This window comes from Loxodonta africana, chromosome 16, assembly GCF_030014295.1.
Source record: "Loxodonta africana isolate mLoxAfr1 chromosome 16, mLoxAfr1.hap2, whole genome shotgun sequence".
In the NCBI taxonomy this organism is placed as follows: domain Eukaryota; kingdom Metazoa; phylum Chordata; class Mammalia; order Proboscidea; family Elephantidae; genus Loxodonta; species Loxodonta africana.
Window position 1 is genome coordinate 60,100,178 of NC_087357.1, and position 16,695 is coordinate 60,116,872.

The 16,695-nt window shown below is 36.6% G+C and overlaps 1 protein-coding gene across 1 annotated transcript in view; it reads right to left on the reverse strand.

The window, feature by feature from the left end:
- The window catches only part of RTKN2 (rhotekin 2), an 88,180-nt gene that overhangs the window by 68,074 nt on the left and 3,411 nt on the right, over positions 1-16,695 (reverse strand). Inside the window, exon 2 of the mRNA XM_003409284.3 lies at positions 9,818-10,014. Within this exon, the coding sequence (XP_003409332.2) occupies positions 9,818-10,014 (197 nt within the window). The remainder of the gene's footprint in view (positions 1-9,817; positions 10,015-16,695) is intronic.

A 16,695-nucleotide genomic window follows, 5' to 3' on the forward strand; every position in this document is an offset into this window, starting at 1 on the left:
CTTCTGATAACTGTGTAAATTTAAATATGGACAGAATATTGGGTGATTTTTATGGAATTATTAATATCTTTACATATGATAATTACATTTTGGTTATGTTGAAGAATGTTCTTAATTTTAGAAGAGGCATGGCAAACTATATAGTTGTACATGCCATTTGACCTGCAACTTATTTTCAAACGGTTCAACAACAAAAAAGAAAAATGTGTATGTGTGCGTGTAGAAAGAGAGGGAGAGTGGAGAATGTATATGATGTTCATTGTACTATTCTTACAATTTTTTAATATATGAAAAATTTCATAATAAAACATTTGTTAAAAAAAAGCAAACAAAGTAGGGAGTAAATGACAATCTGGAATATGGCAAACATAGAAGCTTAGACCAAAAGACAGTAAGAACCTGAGAATGTGGAAGGAAATGACCAAAAAACAGTCAATTGGCATATAATTAACAATTCTTAAGTTCTAAGCCCTCTTTACTCATCATACACATAGACAGGGAAAAATATTATCTATGAAATGCATGTTAAATTGTTCTTATGTAAGTGTACAGCACTGTTAGCTGTTCAGGAGGAAGCAAAGAAGAGGAAGAGAACCAACGTTAATTGAGTTGCCTCAGCTTGGACGGCGATTCTAAGTTTCAGGCACTGAATCATCACAATGACCCTATGAAGGGAGTGGTGATATTATCTTATTTCACTAATAAGATATAAGAACTAGACATTGTCCCTGCCTTCAAAGGTTTACAATTTAATTTAAAAGATATGCTCATAAATAGCTCTATTAAAATGTAGTATGTTATAGTGAGATATGGTTCAGATGCTACTAAAACTAAGGGGAAGCAAATAATCATTTTCTGAATCCTTAACATTGGATTAAATGAAGAAATGATCATCAAGGAAACTTTGATGATTCAGGTTGGATGTTGCAGAACAAAAGAGGTTTGTTAAGTGAGAACAGAAAATAGAGCACTTCAGCAATGGAGATGGATAAAGCCAACATTTAGGGGATACAGGTGAAGCTTGAACATATATGGCAAACTATTAACTTAAATCTAGATAGAGAACGCACATGATGTTCACTGTACTATTCTTACATTTTCTAATGTACGAAACGTTTCATATTTGGCTGAACGAAATTTGTGAAGTAGAAATTTAAGAGATAAGACTCTGAAAGTAGTTTGGAATCAGAGCACAAAGATCTTAGAATGACTAAGGATTTTGGTAAAGGGAAACTATCTTTCTTTGAGAAATGGACTGATAAAAGGTATCTTTTAAGCAGATATATCTGGCTATACCAAAAAAAAAAACCAAAGCCAGTGCCATCGAGTCGATTCCGACTCATAGCGACCCTATAGCATGCAGGAAAAAGCTAGGGTGATTGTGTGGTTTACTAGTCAAAGTAAATTAATGGATTGTTCTAAGCAAGCCATCCTACCCTCTAAACTGAGGCAGCAAGCAGTCTGTGCTCTATCCCTCACCCCACGTATCTACTGTCTACCCAACCCACAAAGCTTTCTACACTCTACTTTTGTAGCTCACTTTGAGTTATAAGTTATACACAAACCTGGGAATCTTTTACAGATTTAGGCATTTTTAAAAAAGGCAGTGTAACAGAAGCTGTTTGGAGAACAAAGTGCTTGCTCATTATTAGAATATGGCAATGGAATATTCAACAGTTACCAGTATTCTCAAAAAAGATATGTGGTTTTAAAAAAGATTGGCAAGACTGTATCACTGATTTCTTTACTGGTGTTCCTTGTCTAATCCAGGGTGATTCTTTTCTTAATTCTTCCAAGGATGTTACAAAACTACTACTATTCTAGATATGAAAACAAAAAAACCAAACCCAGTCCCGTGGAGTCGATTCCAACTCATAGCGACCATACAGGACAGAGTAGAACTGCCCCGTAGAGTTTCCAAGGAGCCCCTGGCGGATTTGAACTGCCGACCCTTGGGTTAGCAGCTGTAGCACTTAACCACTACGCCACAAGGGTTTCCTATTCTAGATATACAGAAGTTAAATCATTTTCATGTAAGATGTCATAGGATATTATGGTTTAATTCTTTTTTGGACTCGTAGTTTTAAAAGGCTGTAAAATGAAGTACGGTTATTTGTTTACTTTAATAAATAAATTCATCAGACTGAGAAATGACTGAAAACTGTTGACAGAAAGGCTGTTTCTGCATAGAGTGTACCTTGAATGAAGATCTATTAGAAAAGCCCTAAAGAAACTCATGTACTAGTTTTGATTTCGTTTCTCTGTTCAAAACTTATTTCATTATTAATTCATTTCTGCCTACCTATTCTTAAATATTTTCCTTAAAAATTGGTTTTTTCGATTAATACTTTCTCTTACCATCCTTTTGAATACTCTACTGCCTGATAACCTTCCTGTAATACCCATTTTACCATGCCTCTTGTTTGCTTAAAATAAAACGATAAAGGGAAATTAATTGCTAGATAAATAAATGCAAAGCCCTATAAAGGCTCACCAGGGCAGCCTGAGGTAATAGAAAGTACACGAGATTTTCTTAGCGGGTGGGGATGGGGTAGTACATGGGCTTTTAACTCCTCTAGGTTCAAGTCCTAGCCATTTAGTTACTATGTACCGTTGAAAAAGTAACCTAAAGTTTATAAGTCTCAGTTTCCTAGACTTTAATAGAAAGGTTGTACTTTTCTCAGTTTTTAAGAAGATATTTATAAACATCTTAGCACAACAACTGGCACACAGAAAGGCTCCAGGTGTTACCAATTAACTTCACAACATTTTAGGCTGTCTTGAATCTTGCTTCATCCTTCCTTTTCATCTTTGGCTTGATCCTCAGCTCAACCAAACATTATCTCTTTACTGCTTTTCAACAATTCAAGCCAATCTTTCATCCTAAGCTTTTATTTTTGCTATTTCTCTTTCTTGGAATGCTGTTTTCCTCCTACTTACTTAACCAAGCCCCATCCATCTTTCACGACCTAGCAGATCCAGACCTAATTGTTCCATTAGACCTTTCTTAATTCTACCATTTCATATTGATTTAATTATTCTTTGAAAAAGTCTAGGTTTATTATCTATATTTTTTACATTTTATTGTAAAAGTCAAGAGAAAGCAGACTAGGGTTCTTATAAAATTGTATTTATTTAAGCAGATCACTAATGTTGTTGTTGTTAGGTTCCATAGAGTTGGTTCTGACTCATAGTGACCCTGTGTACAAGAGAACAAAACACTGCCCAGTCTTGCACCATCCTCACTATCATTGCTATGTTTTAGCCCACTGTTGCAGCCAATATGTCAACTCATCTCATTGAGGGTCTTCTTCTTTTTCCCTGACCATTACTTTACCAAGCATGATGTCCTTCTCCAGAGACTGGTCCCTCCTAAAAACATGTCTGAAGTCCATGAGATAAATCATCACTACCCTGGCGTCTAAGGAGCACACCGACTGTATTTCCTCCAGGACAGATTTGTTCATTCTTCTGGCAGTCCCTGGTATATTTAATATTCTTCACCAACAACATTAGTCAAAGGCATCAATTCTTCTTTGGTCATTCTTATTCATCGTCCAGCTTTCACATGCATATGAGGCAACTGAAAACACCATGGTTTGAGTTTGGCACACCTTAGTCCCCGAAGTGACATCTTTGCTTTTCAACACTTTAAAGTGTCTTTTGCAGCAGATCTGCCCAATGCAATACATTACTTGATTTTTTGACTGCTGCTTCCATGGGCTTTGATTGTGGATCTAAGTAAAATGAAATCCTTCACAACTTGAATCTTTTCTCCGTTTATGATGGTGTTGCTTATTGGTCCCGTTGTGAGGATTTTTGTTTTCCTTATGTTGAGGTATATCCATACTGAAGGCTGTGGTCTTTGATCTCCATCAGTAAGTTCTTCAAGTCCTCTTCATCTGCATATCACAGGTTGTTAATGAGTCTTCTTCCAATCCTGATGCCCTGTTCTTCCTCATATAGTCCAGCTTCTTGGATTATATGCTTAGCATACAGATCGAATAAGTATGGTGATAGGATACAATCCTGATGCACACCTTTCCTGGGTTTAAACCATAAAGCATCCTCTTGTTCTGTTCGAACAACTGCCTCTTGGTCTATGTAGAGGTTCTGCATGAGCACAATTAAGGGTTCTGGAATTCCCATTCTTCACGATATTATCCATAATTTGTTATGATCCACATCGCTGAATACCTTTGCATAGTCAATAAAACACAGGTAAACACCTTTCTGGTATTCTCTGCTTGCAGCCAAGATCCATCTGACATCAGCAATGACATCCCTCCTTCCATATCCTCTTCTGAATTCTGCTTGAATTTTTGGCAGTTCCCTGTTGGTGTACTGCTGCAACCATTTTTTAATTATCTTCAGCATTTTACTTGCATGTGATACTAATGCTATTGTTTGATAATTTCCACATTCCATTGGATCACTTTTCTTTAGAAGAGGCATGTATATGGATCTCTTCCAGTCAGCTGGCCACAAAGCTATCTTCAAAACTTCAAGAAGGCAGGCTAGCATTCTCATTAAATTGCTATTTATTTAACCAGTTCACTAACAGAGTCAGATAAGTCTGGTAACAAAGTAAAAATAGCATTTTTCTACCTTAAGGGTTATCAAAACCATGCTAAGGAGCAGACTGCTGGACCTTTAAAGGCAAAATATTTGACTGCTGAATATGCATATTGTTATGGCCTGAATTGTGTTCCACCTGAAGAATATATCCAAGTTCTAATCCCTACATTGGTGAAGATGTCCTTGTTTGGAATATAGGGTTCTTTCCGGATGTTATCAGTTACATTAATGAAGTCATAATGGAGCAGGGTAAGTCTTAATCCTAATCCCTTCTAAGTGGTGTTTCATAAAAGAGGAGACACAAAAACAATATCACCCATAGGGGAAGACAACATGTGAAGATCTACCTACAAACGAAGGAACTCCAAACAATACCTGTGGCTAAAGAAGCTGAAAAATACAAGGGGCAGTCTTTCCCTGCAGCTGACAGAAAAAGAGCATAGTCTTGCTGATGCCATAAATTCAGACCCTCCAGAACTGTGAAAAAACAAACTCCTTCAGAGCTTCCCATTTTTGTAGTATTTTGTAATGGCAGCCCTAGGAAAGTAAGAGACATATATTCTCAGATTTTGACAAATTCTGATCTTTAAATTTGGACAGCACAGCACAGTACTTAAAAAATGTCCTGTAATTTTTTTTTTTTAATGACTTATATCCCTCATGAAAATAGATGCAAAAATCCTCAACAAAATTCTAGCCAATAGAATTCAACACTATATCAAAAAAATAATTCACCATGACCAAGTGGAATTCATAGCACATATGCAGGGATGGTTCAACATTAGCAAAGCAATCAATGTAATCCATCACATCAATAAAACAAACCACATGATTTTATCAATCGATGCAGAAAAGGCATTTGACAAAATCCAACACACGTTCATGAGAAAAACTCTCAGCAAAATAGGAATAGAAGGAAAATTCCTCAACATAATAAAGGGCATTTATACAAAGCTAACAGCCAACATCATCCTAAATGGAGAGAGCCTGAAAGCATTTCCCTTGAGAACAGGAACCAGACAAGGGTGCCCTTTATCACCACTCTTATTCAACATTGTGCCAGAGGTCCCAGCCAGAGCAAATAGGCTAGATAAAGAAATAAAGCGCATCCAGACTGGCAAGGAAGAAGTAGAAGTATCCCTATTTGCAGATGACATGATCTTATACACAGAAAATCCTAAGGAACTCTCAGGAAAACTACTGAAACTAATAGAAGAGTTCAGCAGAGTGTCAGTTTACAAGATAAACATACAAAAATCACTTGGATTCCTCTACATCAACAGAAAGAACATCGAAGAGGAAATCACCAAATCAATACCATTCACAGTAGCCCCCAAGAAGATAAAATACTTAGGAATAAATCTTACCAAAGATATAAAAGATCTATACAAAGAAAACTACAAGGTACTACTGCAAGAAACCAAAAGGGACCTACATAAGTGGAAAAACATACCTTGCTCATGGTTAGGAACAGTTAACATTGTTAAAATGTCTATTCTACCAAAAAAAAAAAAAAAAAACAACCAAAAGCCACCTATATATACAATGCACTTCTGATCCAAATTCCAATGACTTTTTTTAATGTGATGGAGAAACAAATCACCAACTTCATATGGAAGGAAAAGAAGCCCCGGATAAGTAAAGCATTACTGAAAAAGAAGAACAAAGTGGGAGGCCTCACTCCACCTGATTTCAGAACCTATTATACAGCCACAGTAGTCAAAACAGCCTGGTACTGGTACAGCACACACATAGACCAATGGAACAGAATTGAGAATTCAGATATAAATCCATCCACATATGAGCAGCTGATATTTGACAAAGGCCCAGTGTCAGTTAATTGGGGAAAAGATAGTCTTTTTAACAAATGGTGCTGGCATAACTGGATATCCATTTGCAAAAAAATGAAACAGGACCCATACCTCACACCATGCACAAAAACTAACTCCAAATGGATCAAAGACCTAAACATAAAGTCTAAAAAGATAAAGACCACCAAAGAAAAAATAGGGACTTTAGGAGCCCTAATACAAGGCATAAACAGAATACAAAACATTACTAAAAATGACAAAGAAAAACCAGATAACTGGGAGCTCCTAAAAATCAAACACCTATGCTCATCTAAAGACTTCACCAAAAGAGTAAAAAGATCACCTACAGACTGGGAAAAAATTTTCAGCTACGACATCTCTGACCAGCACCTGATCTCTAAAATCTACATGATTCTGCCAAAACTCAACCACAAAAAGACAAACAACCCAATTAAAAAATGGGCAAAGGATACGAACAGGCACGTCACTAAAGAATACATTCAGGCTGATAACAGACACATGAGGAACTGCTCTCGATCATTAACCATTAGAGAAATGCAAACCGAAACTACAATGAGATTCCATCTCACTCCAACAAGGCTGGCATTAATCCAAAAAACACAAAATAATAAATGTTGGAGAGGCTGTGCAGAGACAGGAACGCTTATACACTGCTGGTGGGAATGTAAAATGGTACAACCACTTTGGAAATCGATTTTGCGCTTCCTTAAAAAGCTAGAAATAGAACTACCATATGACCCAGCAATCCCACTCCTCGGAATATATCCTAGAGAAATAAGGGCCTTTTCACTAACAGATATATGCACACCCATGTTTATTGCAGCACTGTTTACAATAGCAAAAAGATGGAAGCAACCAAGGTGCCCATCAACAGATGAATGGATAAATAAATTATGGTATATCCACACAATGGAATACTACGCATCGATAAAGAACAGTGAGGAATCTCTGACACATTTCATAACATGGAGGAACCTGGAAGGCATTATGCTGAGTGAAATTAGTCAGTTGCAAAAGGACAAATATTGTATAAGACCACTATTATAAGATCTTGAGAAATAGTATAAACTGAAAAGAACACATTCTTCTGTGGTTACGAGGCGGGGAGGGAGGGAGAGGGAGTGGGAGAGGGATATTCACTAATTAGATAGTAGATAAGAACTACTTTAGGTGAAGGGAAGGACAACACCCAATACAGGGGAGGTCAGCACTATTGGACTAAACGAAAAGCACAGAAGTTCCCTGAATAAAGTGAATGCTTCGAAGGTCAGTGAAGCAGGGGCAGGGGTTTGGGGACCATGGTTTCAGGGGACATCTAAGTCGATTGGCATAATAAAATCTATTAAGAAAACATTCTGCATTCCACTTTGAAAAGTGGCATCTGGGGTCTTAAACACTAGCAAGCAGCCATCTAAAATGCATTAATGAGTCTCAACCCACCTGGATCAAAGGAGAATGAAGAACACCAAGGAAACAAGGTAATTACAAGCCCAAGAGACAGAAAGGGCTACATGAACCAGAGACTACATCATCCTGAGACCAGAAGAACTAGATGGTGCCTGGCCACAACCGATGACTGCCCTGACAGGGAACACAACAGAGAACCCCTGAGGGAGCAGGAGAACAGTGGGATGGGAACCCCAAATTCTCATAAAAAGACCAGACTTAATGGTCTGACTGAGGCTAGAAAGACCCTGGTGGTCACGGCCCCCAAACCTTCCGTTGGCCCAGGACAGGAACCATTCCCGAAGCCAACTCGTCAGACATGTATTGGACTGGACAATGGTTGGAGAGGGACGCTGATGAGGAGTGAGCTACTTGATTCAGGTGGACACTTGAGACTATGTGGCATCTCCTGCCTGGAGAGGAGATGGGAGGGTAGAGGGGGTTAGAAGGGTCATGGCAAAATGGACATGAAAAGAGAGAGTGGAAGGAGGCAGCGGGCCATCTCATTGAGGGGAGAGTAATTGGGAGCATGTAGTAAGGCAGTGGGTTTCTTTGGTGGTGGGTAGTAAGGTGTATATAGGTTTTTATGTGAGGGACTGACTTGATTTGTAAACTTTCACTTAAAGCACAATAAAAATTAAAAAAAAAAAAAGTGTCCTGTAAGTGGAAGATATTTGATAAATATTTGATTGACTAACCAAACGGCATAATTCACATCACTCTTTCAAGGAATTCAGAAAACTACCAAAGACTCTCATTAATCTTCAGATCATTTTTCTGTAATATGGAAGGCAAATACTATAATCTCCAGTTATATTTGATCAGTTTATATCTGTGCATACACAAAAAAAAAAAGGAAGTTGTAAATGAAAGAACCTATATAGAATATCCAAGATTTTTTAAATACCAGAAATAATTCGATAATTAAAGGAAACAATGTTTTTATATGAACAATATAATAAAGGCTGAGGAGAAGGAACATATCTTCCCATGAATAGAAGTGCATCATAACCCAAAACTATGTTGCAATACTAAATTTCTCAGGCACTAGCTTAAAAACTGATGCTCTAAAAAGATGCACCATGTGTATCACTGGGTGTTAGGGCTTTTCACTGAGATAGCTCCCAGTGATACTTATGATCCAGTTTGGGAGGCACTGACTTAAGCCAATCTAAGTCTATCTAAAAAATATTTTCCTAGATTATGATACTACAATTTTATTTTACAATGCTCGGGACACATAATAACGAAGGTTATTTGATACTTGTTAAGAATTAAGTACGCAAAATGCATTGTATTAGGTTTTTCTGTATATAATCTCGATTTTCAAAATGTAAATATGATTGTCTCCCTTGTATTGATGAAGGAACTGAGACACAAAATGATTAAATATCTATCTCCAGGTAATAAACATTGGTCACTTTTTACCCAGGTCTCTATTATATCATAACTCCATCATTATTTTGTTTTTATAGAGCTCCCTTTCTCTGCCCTATGTTTTCCTTACTTTTCAACAATTTAATGGAGGTGCACTGTTACCAGCCCATCCAGCATGAATGTCTAAAGAAACTTTGCATAGTGCCGGAGCTATCTCTAAGCAATCAGCTTTTTTAAATCTATATATCTCTATACTCAATTATCCACTCTCCGTCCTTTGTCCTTTCTTGTTAAAATTTTTTTCTCATTCTTTCCTTCTTAACCACTTTTACAATCTGGAGTACTGAATACAACAAAACTAAAAAAAAAACAACAAAACTACCCAGTGAAAAATGGTGCTTTAAATAGTAAGTTCACGCCAAGCCCTACTGTCAAAAGAATGTTTATGGTCTCTGTTGCTACTTCGGTGTACTCATTTTTTAAAAGCTTTGGTAATTCGACTTATACTTAAGGTTAAATTACATTATGTTTTTAATTGAACTATTTAAGGACATTAAAATCCATAGGTGAGCTATGCTACTAACCGTTTTCCAGTTCGATTTGCAATCTGCTCTTCTAATTTCTGTAGCTCTGATGTGTAAGCCATTATTCGAGCATTGCATACCATGAGATTCTTAACTGCATGCAAAACCTGGTCTTTCTGAGTGCTCAAAGAAAGAAGTTTCCATACTCCTTCTCGCATTCGAATTTCTAAGTCAATTTTTTCTTGGATGCTGCAGTCCTAAACAAAAGGAAAAAAAAAATTATTTCAAAAAAATATCAGAAATCCAGATTTATAAAATTTCTTTTTTTCCCTTAGTAGAAGGAAAATGTACTAGATGTCATTATAATTTTATACTGCATTGGGAAAGCAAAAAAAGTTTAATATGTGATGGTATTTTTTTTAAAAATATCTATTTTTACAAAATCTCTTTACAAAATCTTTTATTTCTTACTTTATCAGGAAGTCTTTACAACCTACTAGATAAAACAGGAACAAAGGTGAGAAATGCTACATGTTCTTACCTTAACTATTACTGTTATTGGGTGCTGTGGAGTAGATTTCGACTTAGAGTGACCCCATGTGACAGAGTAGAACTGCCCCACAGGGTTTTCTAGTCTGTAATCTTTATGGGAGCAGATCACCAGGTCTTTCTCCCCTGGAGGTGCGAAGTAGGTTCAAACCCCCAAGCTTTTGGTTAGCACCAGAGCGCTTAACCTTTGTGCTACCATAGCTCCTTTACCATAACTATACTAGGTTAAATAACATCTCCCCACCCCCCACCCCCCAAATTCATGTCCTTTGTGAATGTGACCTTATTTGGAAATAAGATCTTTACAAATGTAATTAAGATGAGGTTATACTGGATTATGATGGGCTCTAAACCAAATAATGGGTGTTCTTACAAAGTCATGTGAAGACACAGAGAGACACACACAAAGAGGAGAATGACATGTGAAGATAGAAACAGACTGGAGCGATGCAACCACCAGACAAGGAATGCCAAGGATTGACTACAACTAGCACAAAATGGAAGAGGCAAGGAAGGATTCTTCCCCAGGGCCTTCAAAGGATACATGGTCCTGTCCACACCTTGATTTTAGACTTCCGCACTCTAGAAATTTAAGAGAATAAATTTCTATTGTTTAAGTCAGTTTATAGTGTTTTGTTAAGGCATGTTAATTAATTTCAGTAATACAGCATATGTAGATATTATATAAGCTATATTATGGGATGGCAAGATATGGTTGGTGACACTGAATTAACCAAGGAAGAACTCTGAAAGAACAGGTATTGAATAAAGGAGCCATAGCTTGGCAGCAACGAGGTGACAGGCTATTTGTCATGGTATACAGTTTAAATAAAATCTCCGAAGCCATAGAGTGAAAGCACTGAACTTAGAAAATGTCAGAAGCCTTGGCAACCTGGAATAGAGATTTAGAATGTCATTCTGAAGCCATTTATTTTAGTTTTAAGAGTTACTGTGAAACTACTAAAACATTTTAGTTTTGCAAGTCTTTTATTCGATAATCTTACAATAGCTTGATTCTATATCTGAGTTTCATACGTAACATTAAAATTTTATAAACTGACTGCACTGTCCTGATTTAATTCACAGTGGCATTTTAAAAATTATAAATCATAGGATGTTCTTCACTATTCCACGAACGTGTAATATTGCTTCCAGTATGTCTATTTCCAAAAGTGACCATTCCAAGCTTCTGTGATAAAAAAAAAAAATAAGCAGTATCATTTACTTTTTAATTAGATCAAAATATAAATTTGAAAAATATATATGGAATATAATAACAAAAGTTTCAGATATGAAAAAGACAATCTTGGCAAAAAGAAAAAAAATTAAAGTTAGTAGAGCTAGTATTTTATAGAGACGATCTAAAAAGAGAGAAGCTGCAGTAAACGATTTGACTTGACTACCCAAATTAAACAACTGTACTATTCACATGCAGAAAACAGATATGTTTAATTACTTTTTGTAATTATATCATGTAATCATCACATAAAAACCTTCTCGTGTAGTGCTGTAACTCAAAACTGGTGTGCTATATAAATGCAGCCATTTGCTGGTTTTCCTTCTTTACACATCATTGAATTTCAACAACTCCATTTCATCTTTTTATGTCTTGTCAGCCCCAAAGTAAATTCTTCTTTAATGTAATTAGCAATTAATTATAAGAATTATCTATGTGACCCATATGTTTATAGAAATAAACTCTGGCAGGCTGGTTAGTATTGGAGAGCGCACACAGGGCGCAACTTGAAGCTGGAATGAATAGCTTTACCCCACAACTCAAATACAAACAAATACCATCTGGCACTTCTAAATTCAATTTTGCTTTTTAAATGCTGCAGTGAGGCAGCCAGTTAAACTAACACAGTGGTTCTCAAAGCGGGCTGCACATTCAATCACCTCGGGGCAGAGAGGAAGGGCCTCTTAAAAAATACCTAAGCCTGTGACCTACCCCAAACCAGTTAGAATGTCTGGCAGTGGAGCCTGAGCTGCCTTTTTTTTTTTAAGTTCCTGGGACAATTCAATGAGCAGCCAGGGTAGAAAACCACTGCTGGACTATTTCAAATTCCACCGCAACCTTGAAAGCTGCAACCACCTTACGAAACCAGCAGGTGGCAACAGCCACACTGAAGAATCAGTTTCAGTTGCTAGGGTTTCTAATCTCAGGGTTTCTCTCCCTCATTTGCTGATGAAGATTGCATAAAACCACAGAGGCTTGAGAAACAATGGAGAAAGGAAATGTAAAATTAGTTTTTTTTTTTTTAATCTTATTTGTAATACAAGTTAATATTCATAAGGAAACAAGGTATGCTTACCAAATATTAGCATTAGAATTCTATCCTTCAAAGCAGGGGTCAGTAAAGTATGGTTTGTCCTCTGTCTGTTATTGTAAATAAAGTTGTACTGGAACACAGACAAATCCATTTATATCGCCCAGGGCTGCTTTCAAACTACGATGGCAGAATTCAGTAATTTCAACACAGAAACTAGAAGGCCCACAATGCAGAAAATATTTAATACCTGGTTTCTTACTGAAATACTTTGCTGGCCCCATAACCCAGACAAATTAACATATACAGTGAACTGCAGCCCCATCTCCCCTGCAGAGGCAGGTCTCAGGCTAATGTGAACGAAGCGGGTCTAGATGGGCTGACACAAGCAGAATTAATGGGTTAATACATGCACGGCACTGAACGTATTTAGAGTGAAAAAGAGAGGGTTGTTTTAGTCACTTTTGCATTCTCCATGAGCTTCTTTAAGTACACATATATACCTCATGCAGAAAAAACATCTTTCTGGGCAATTTAGACTAGCTGTAGCCCAGAAAGGCTTTAGGAACCAAAGGGAATTGTCTTTAGTTAACAGGGCTGCAAAGTGCTTCTTTGGAAAGAAATGGCATCCAGTGCTGTCCACAGTGAGAACAATGACGTAATGAGTATTCAGTGATGATGCATATCGACCTTAAAGAGGAGAAGCGGAGAGCCAAAAGCATCACCACTGCTGCCTCAGCCACAATGGCCTGACAGATGAAAGTCAAGAATGGTCAGGACCAATGGCAAAAGCATGTTTCCTTGTACACACTAAGTCTCCAGGAAGAGCAGAGGCCTGGGAAGAGTTGTCCTCTTGCTATTTCTTCCTTTTTGGTTTTCTGATTCTGGGCTTGCTTGTAATCAAGTCAAACAGAATCCTATGCCATTGTGCTTATCTTATAGATACTTAAAGTCAGGATGATAAACGTAAACTCACAAGCCACCACTACTGATCCCAAGGACAATAACTGAATATTATGAACAACTCGGTGTCCACAAATTTGATAAATTAGATGAAATGGACGAATTCCTTGAAAGACACAATCTACCAAAACTCATACAAAGAGAAATAGATAATCTGAACAAGCCTGTATCTATTAAAGAAACTGAATCAAAAATTAATAACAGTCCAAAATAGAAAGCAGGAGGTCCAGATGGTTTCACTGGTGAACTCTATCAAACATTCAAAGAAGAAATGATACCAATTCTCTACCATCTCCTTCTGAAAAATACAAAGAGAGGGGCCACTTCCCAACTCATTTTATGAGGCCATTGCTATGAGTCAGAATCGACTAGACGGCAGTGGGTTTGGTTTTTTGATTTTTATTACCCTAATGCTAAAACTAAAACAGACAAAGACATTATAAGAAAGGAAAACTACAGACCAATACCTCTAATGAACATAGGTGCAAAAAGCCTCAACAAAAATACTAGCAAACCAAATCTCATCATGTATAAAAAGAGTTATACACCACAACCAAGTGGGATTTATTCCAGGTGTGAAAAGCCAATTCAACATTTAAAAATCAACTAATATAAACCATCACACACCGAGAGGCTAAAGAAGAAAAATCGTATGATCATATCAACAGATGCAGAAAAAAATCTGACAAAATCCACTATCTGTTCAAGATTAAAAAAAAACCCCAGCAAACTAGGAATAAAGGAAATCTCTTCAACTTGATAAAGAACATCTACAAAAAGCCTACAGCTAACATCATACTTAAAATAGTAAGAAACTAGATGTTTTCCCCTAAGACTAGAAAACAAGACAAAAATGTCCCCTCTCACCACTCCTATTCAACATCATATTGGAAATTCTAGCTAATGCGAAACAAGAAAAGGAAATTAAAGGTACACAGATTGGGCAGGAGGGAAAAGAAATGTCTTTGTTTGCAGATGATATGATTGGCTATGTAGAAATACTCCTAAATATAAATTAAAAAATTCCTGGAACTAATAAGTGATTATAGCAAGGTTGCAGGATACAAGGTCAATATACAAAAGTCAACTGCTTTCCTACATACCAGTTATAAACAATTGGAATTTGAAATTAAAAATGCAATATCATATCACATGTAAGATGATTAGCTAACTGAAATTTCAGTGCTGAGCTTTGTTAAATGATTCCACCAGAGGCGAAACTTCCGTGGATAAATAAATCAAACAGCTGAACTTTAAAACAACAAAAAAGGCAACACCATTTGCATTAGCACAAAAAAATGAAATTCTTAGATAAAAATCTAATAAAATACGTTCAAGATCAATATGAGGAAAGCTACAATACGCTAATGAAAGAAATCAAAGAACATCTGAATAAATGGAGAGATATTCCAGGTTCATGGATAGGAAGACTCAATATTATTAAGATTTCAGTTCTTCCCAATTTGATCTATAGATTCAACATAATTCCAATCAAAATCCCAGCAAGTTATTTTGCGGATATCGACAAACTGATTCTAAAGTTTATACGGAAAGGCAAAAGACCCAAAATAGTCAACATGATACAGAAGAAGTACACAGTCAAAGGACTGATACTACCTGACTTCAAAACTTACTATAAAGCTACAGTATGGTATTGGTGGAAAAAAAAACCATTGCCGTCAAGTCGATTCCGACTCATAGCAACCCTATGGGACAGAGTACAACTGCCCTACAGAGTTTCTAAGGGGTGCCTGGAGGATTTGAACTGCCAACCTTTTGGGTAGCAGCCACCAGGGTTTCCATATTGGTGAAAGGATAGACAAATATATCAACAGAACAGAATAGGAAGTCCAGAAATAGACCCCCAAAATATAGTCAACTAAAATTTGACAAAGCAGCAAAAGCTATTCAATGGAATAAGGGTAGTTTTTTCAACAAATAGTGTTGGAACAACTGTACATACACATGTAAAAAAAAAATCTAGATACAGACCTTACACAAAATTAACTCAAAATGGATCACAGGCCTAAATGTAAGACACAAAACTATAAAACTTCTACAAGATAACATACAAAAAAACCTAGGAGACCTTGGGTTTGGCAGTGGGTTTTTAGATACAACACCAAAAACATGTTCTGTGAAAGAAAAAAATTGGTAAGTTGAAACTCCTCTATGAAAGACACTGATCAGAGAATGAAAAGACATAGAAGAATTGAATTCAAAATAATAAAAAGAACTCTTAGGACTCAACAATAGAAAAACCATCAAATTACAAAATGGGCAAAAGAACTGAACAGACATCTCACCAAAGAAGATATACAGAGGGACGACAAACAAGCATATGCTCAATATCATATGCCATTAGGAAATTGCAAATTAAAACCGTGAGACACTACTGTACACCTATTAGTCATTTTAGAATGGCTTAAATCCAAAACACTGACAACACCAAACACTGGTGAGGATGTGGAGCAAGAGGAACTCTCAGTCATTGCCGGTGGAAATGCAAAATGGTACAGCCATTATAGAGGACAATTTGACAGTATTTTACAAAGTTAAACATAGTCATGCCATAAGACCCAGAATTACGCTCCAAGGTATTTAACCCAAATGAGCTGAAAAGTTATGTCCACATAAAAACCTACACAGGAATTTTTATAGCAACTTTATTCATAATTGCCAAAAATTGAAAACAAAAAAGTATCCTTCAATAGATGAACAGATAAACAAACTATGGTACATCCATAAATGGAAAATTATTCAGTAATTTAAAAAAATTAGCTATCAGATCACAAAACGACATGAAGAAACCTTAAATGCACATTTCTAAGTGAAAGAAGCCAGTCTAAAAAGACTACATATTGTATGATCCCAACTACACTCTTTCCTCCCTTATTGACACAGGCTCCAAAGACTGGGTGGTTAGGCAAAATTGGTGTTATGTGAAAATGGAGGGTGACTACATCAGATCACAGAAACGGAGGATGACTGCATCACTTAACTGCCAAACCACTGAGAATCATGGCCCAGCCAAGTTGACACGAAAACTTAATCATCACAGCCAGCGTTATTGTAGCCTTGCACCTCATTATGGCAGTAAAAGTTTTCTGTATTATACTGTAATGGTAGATATATATCACTAAGCATTTGTCAAAACAC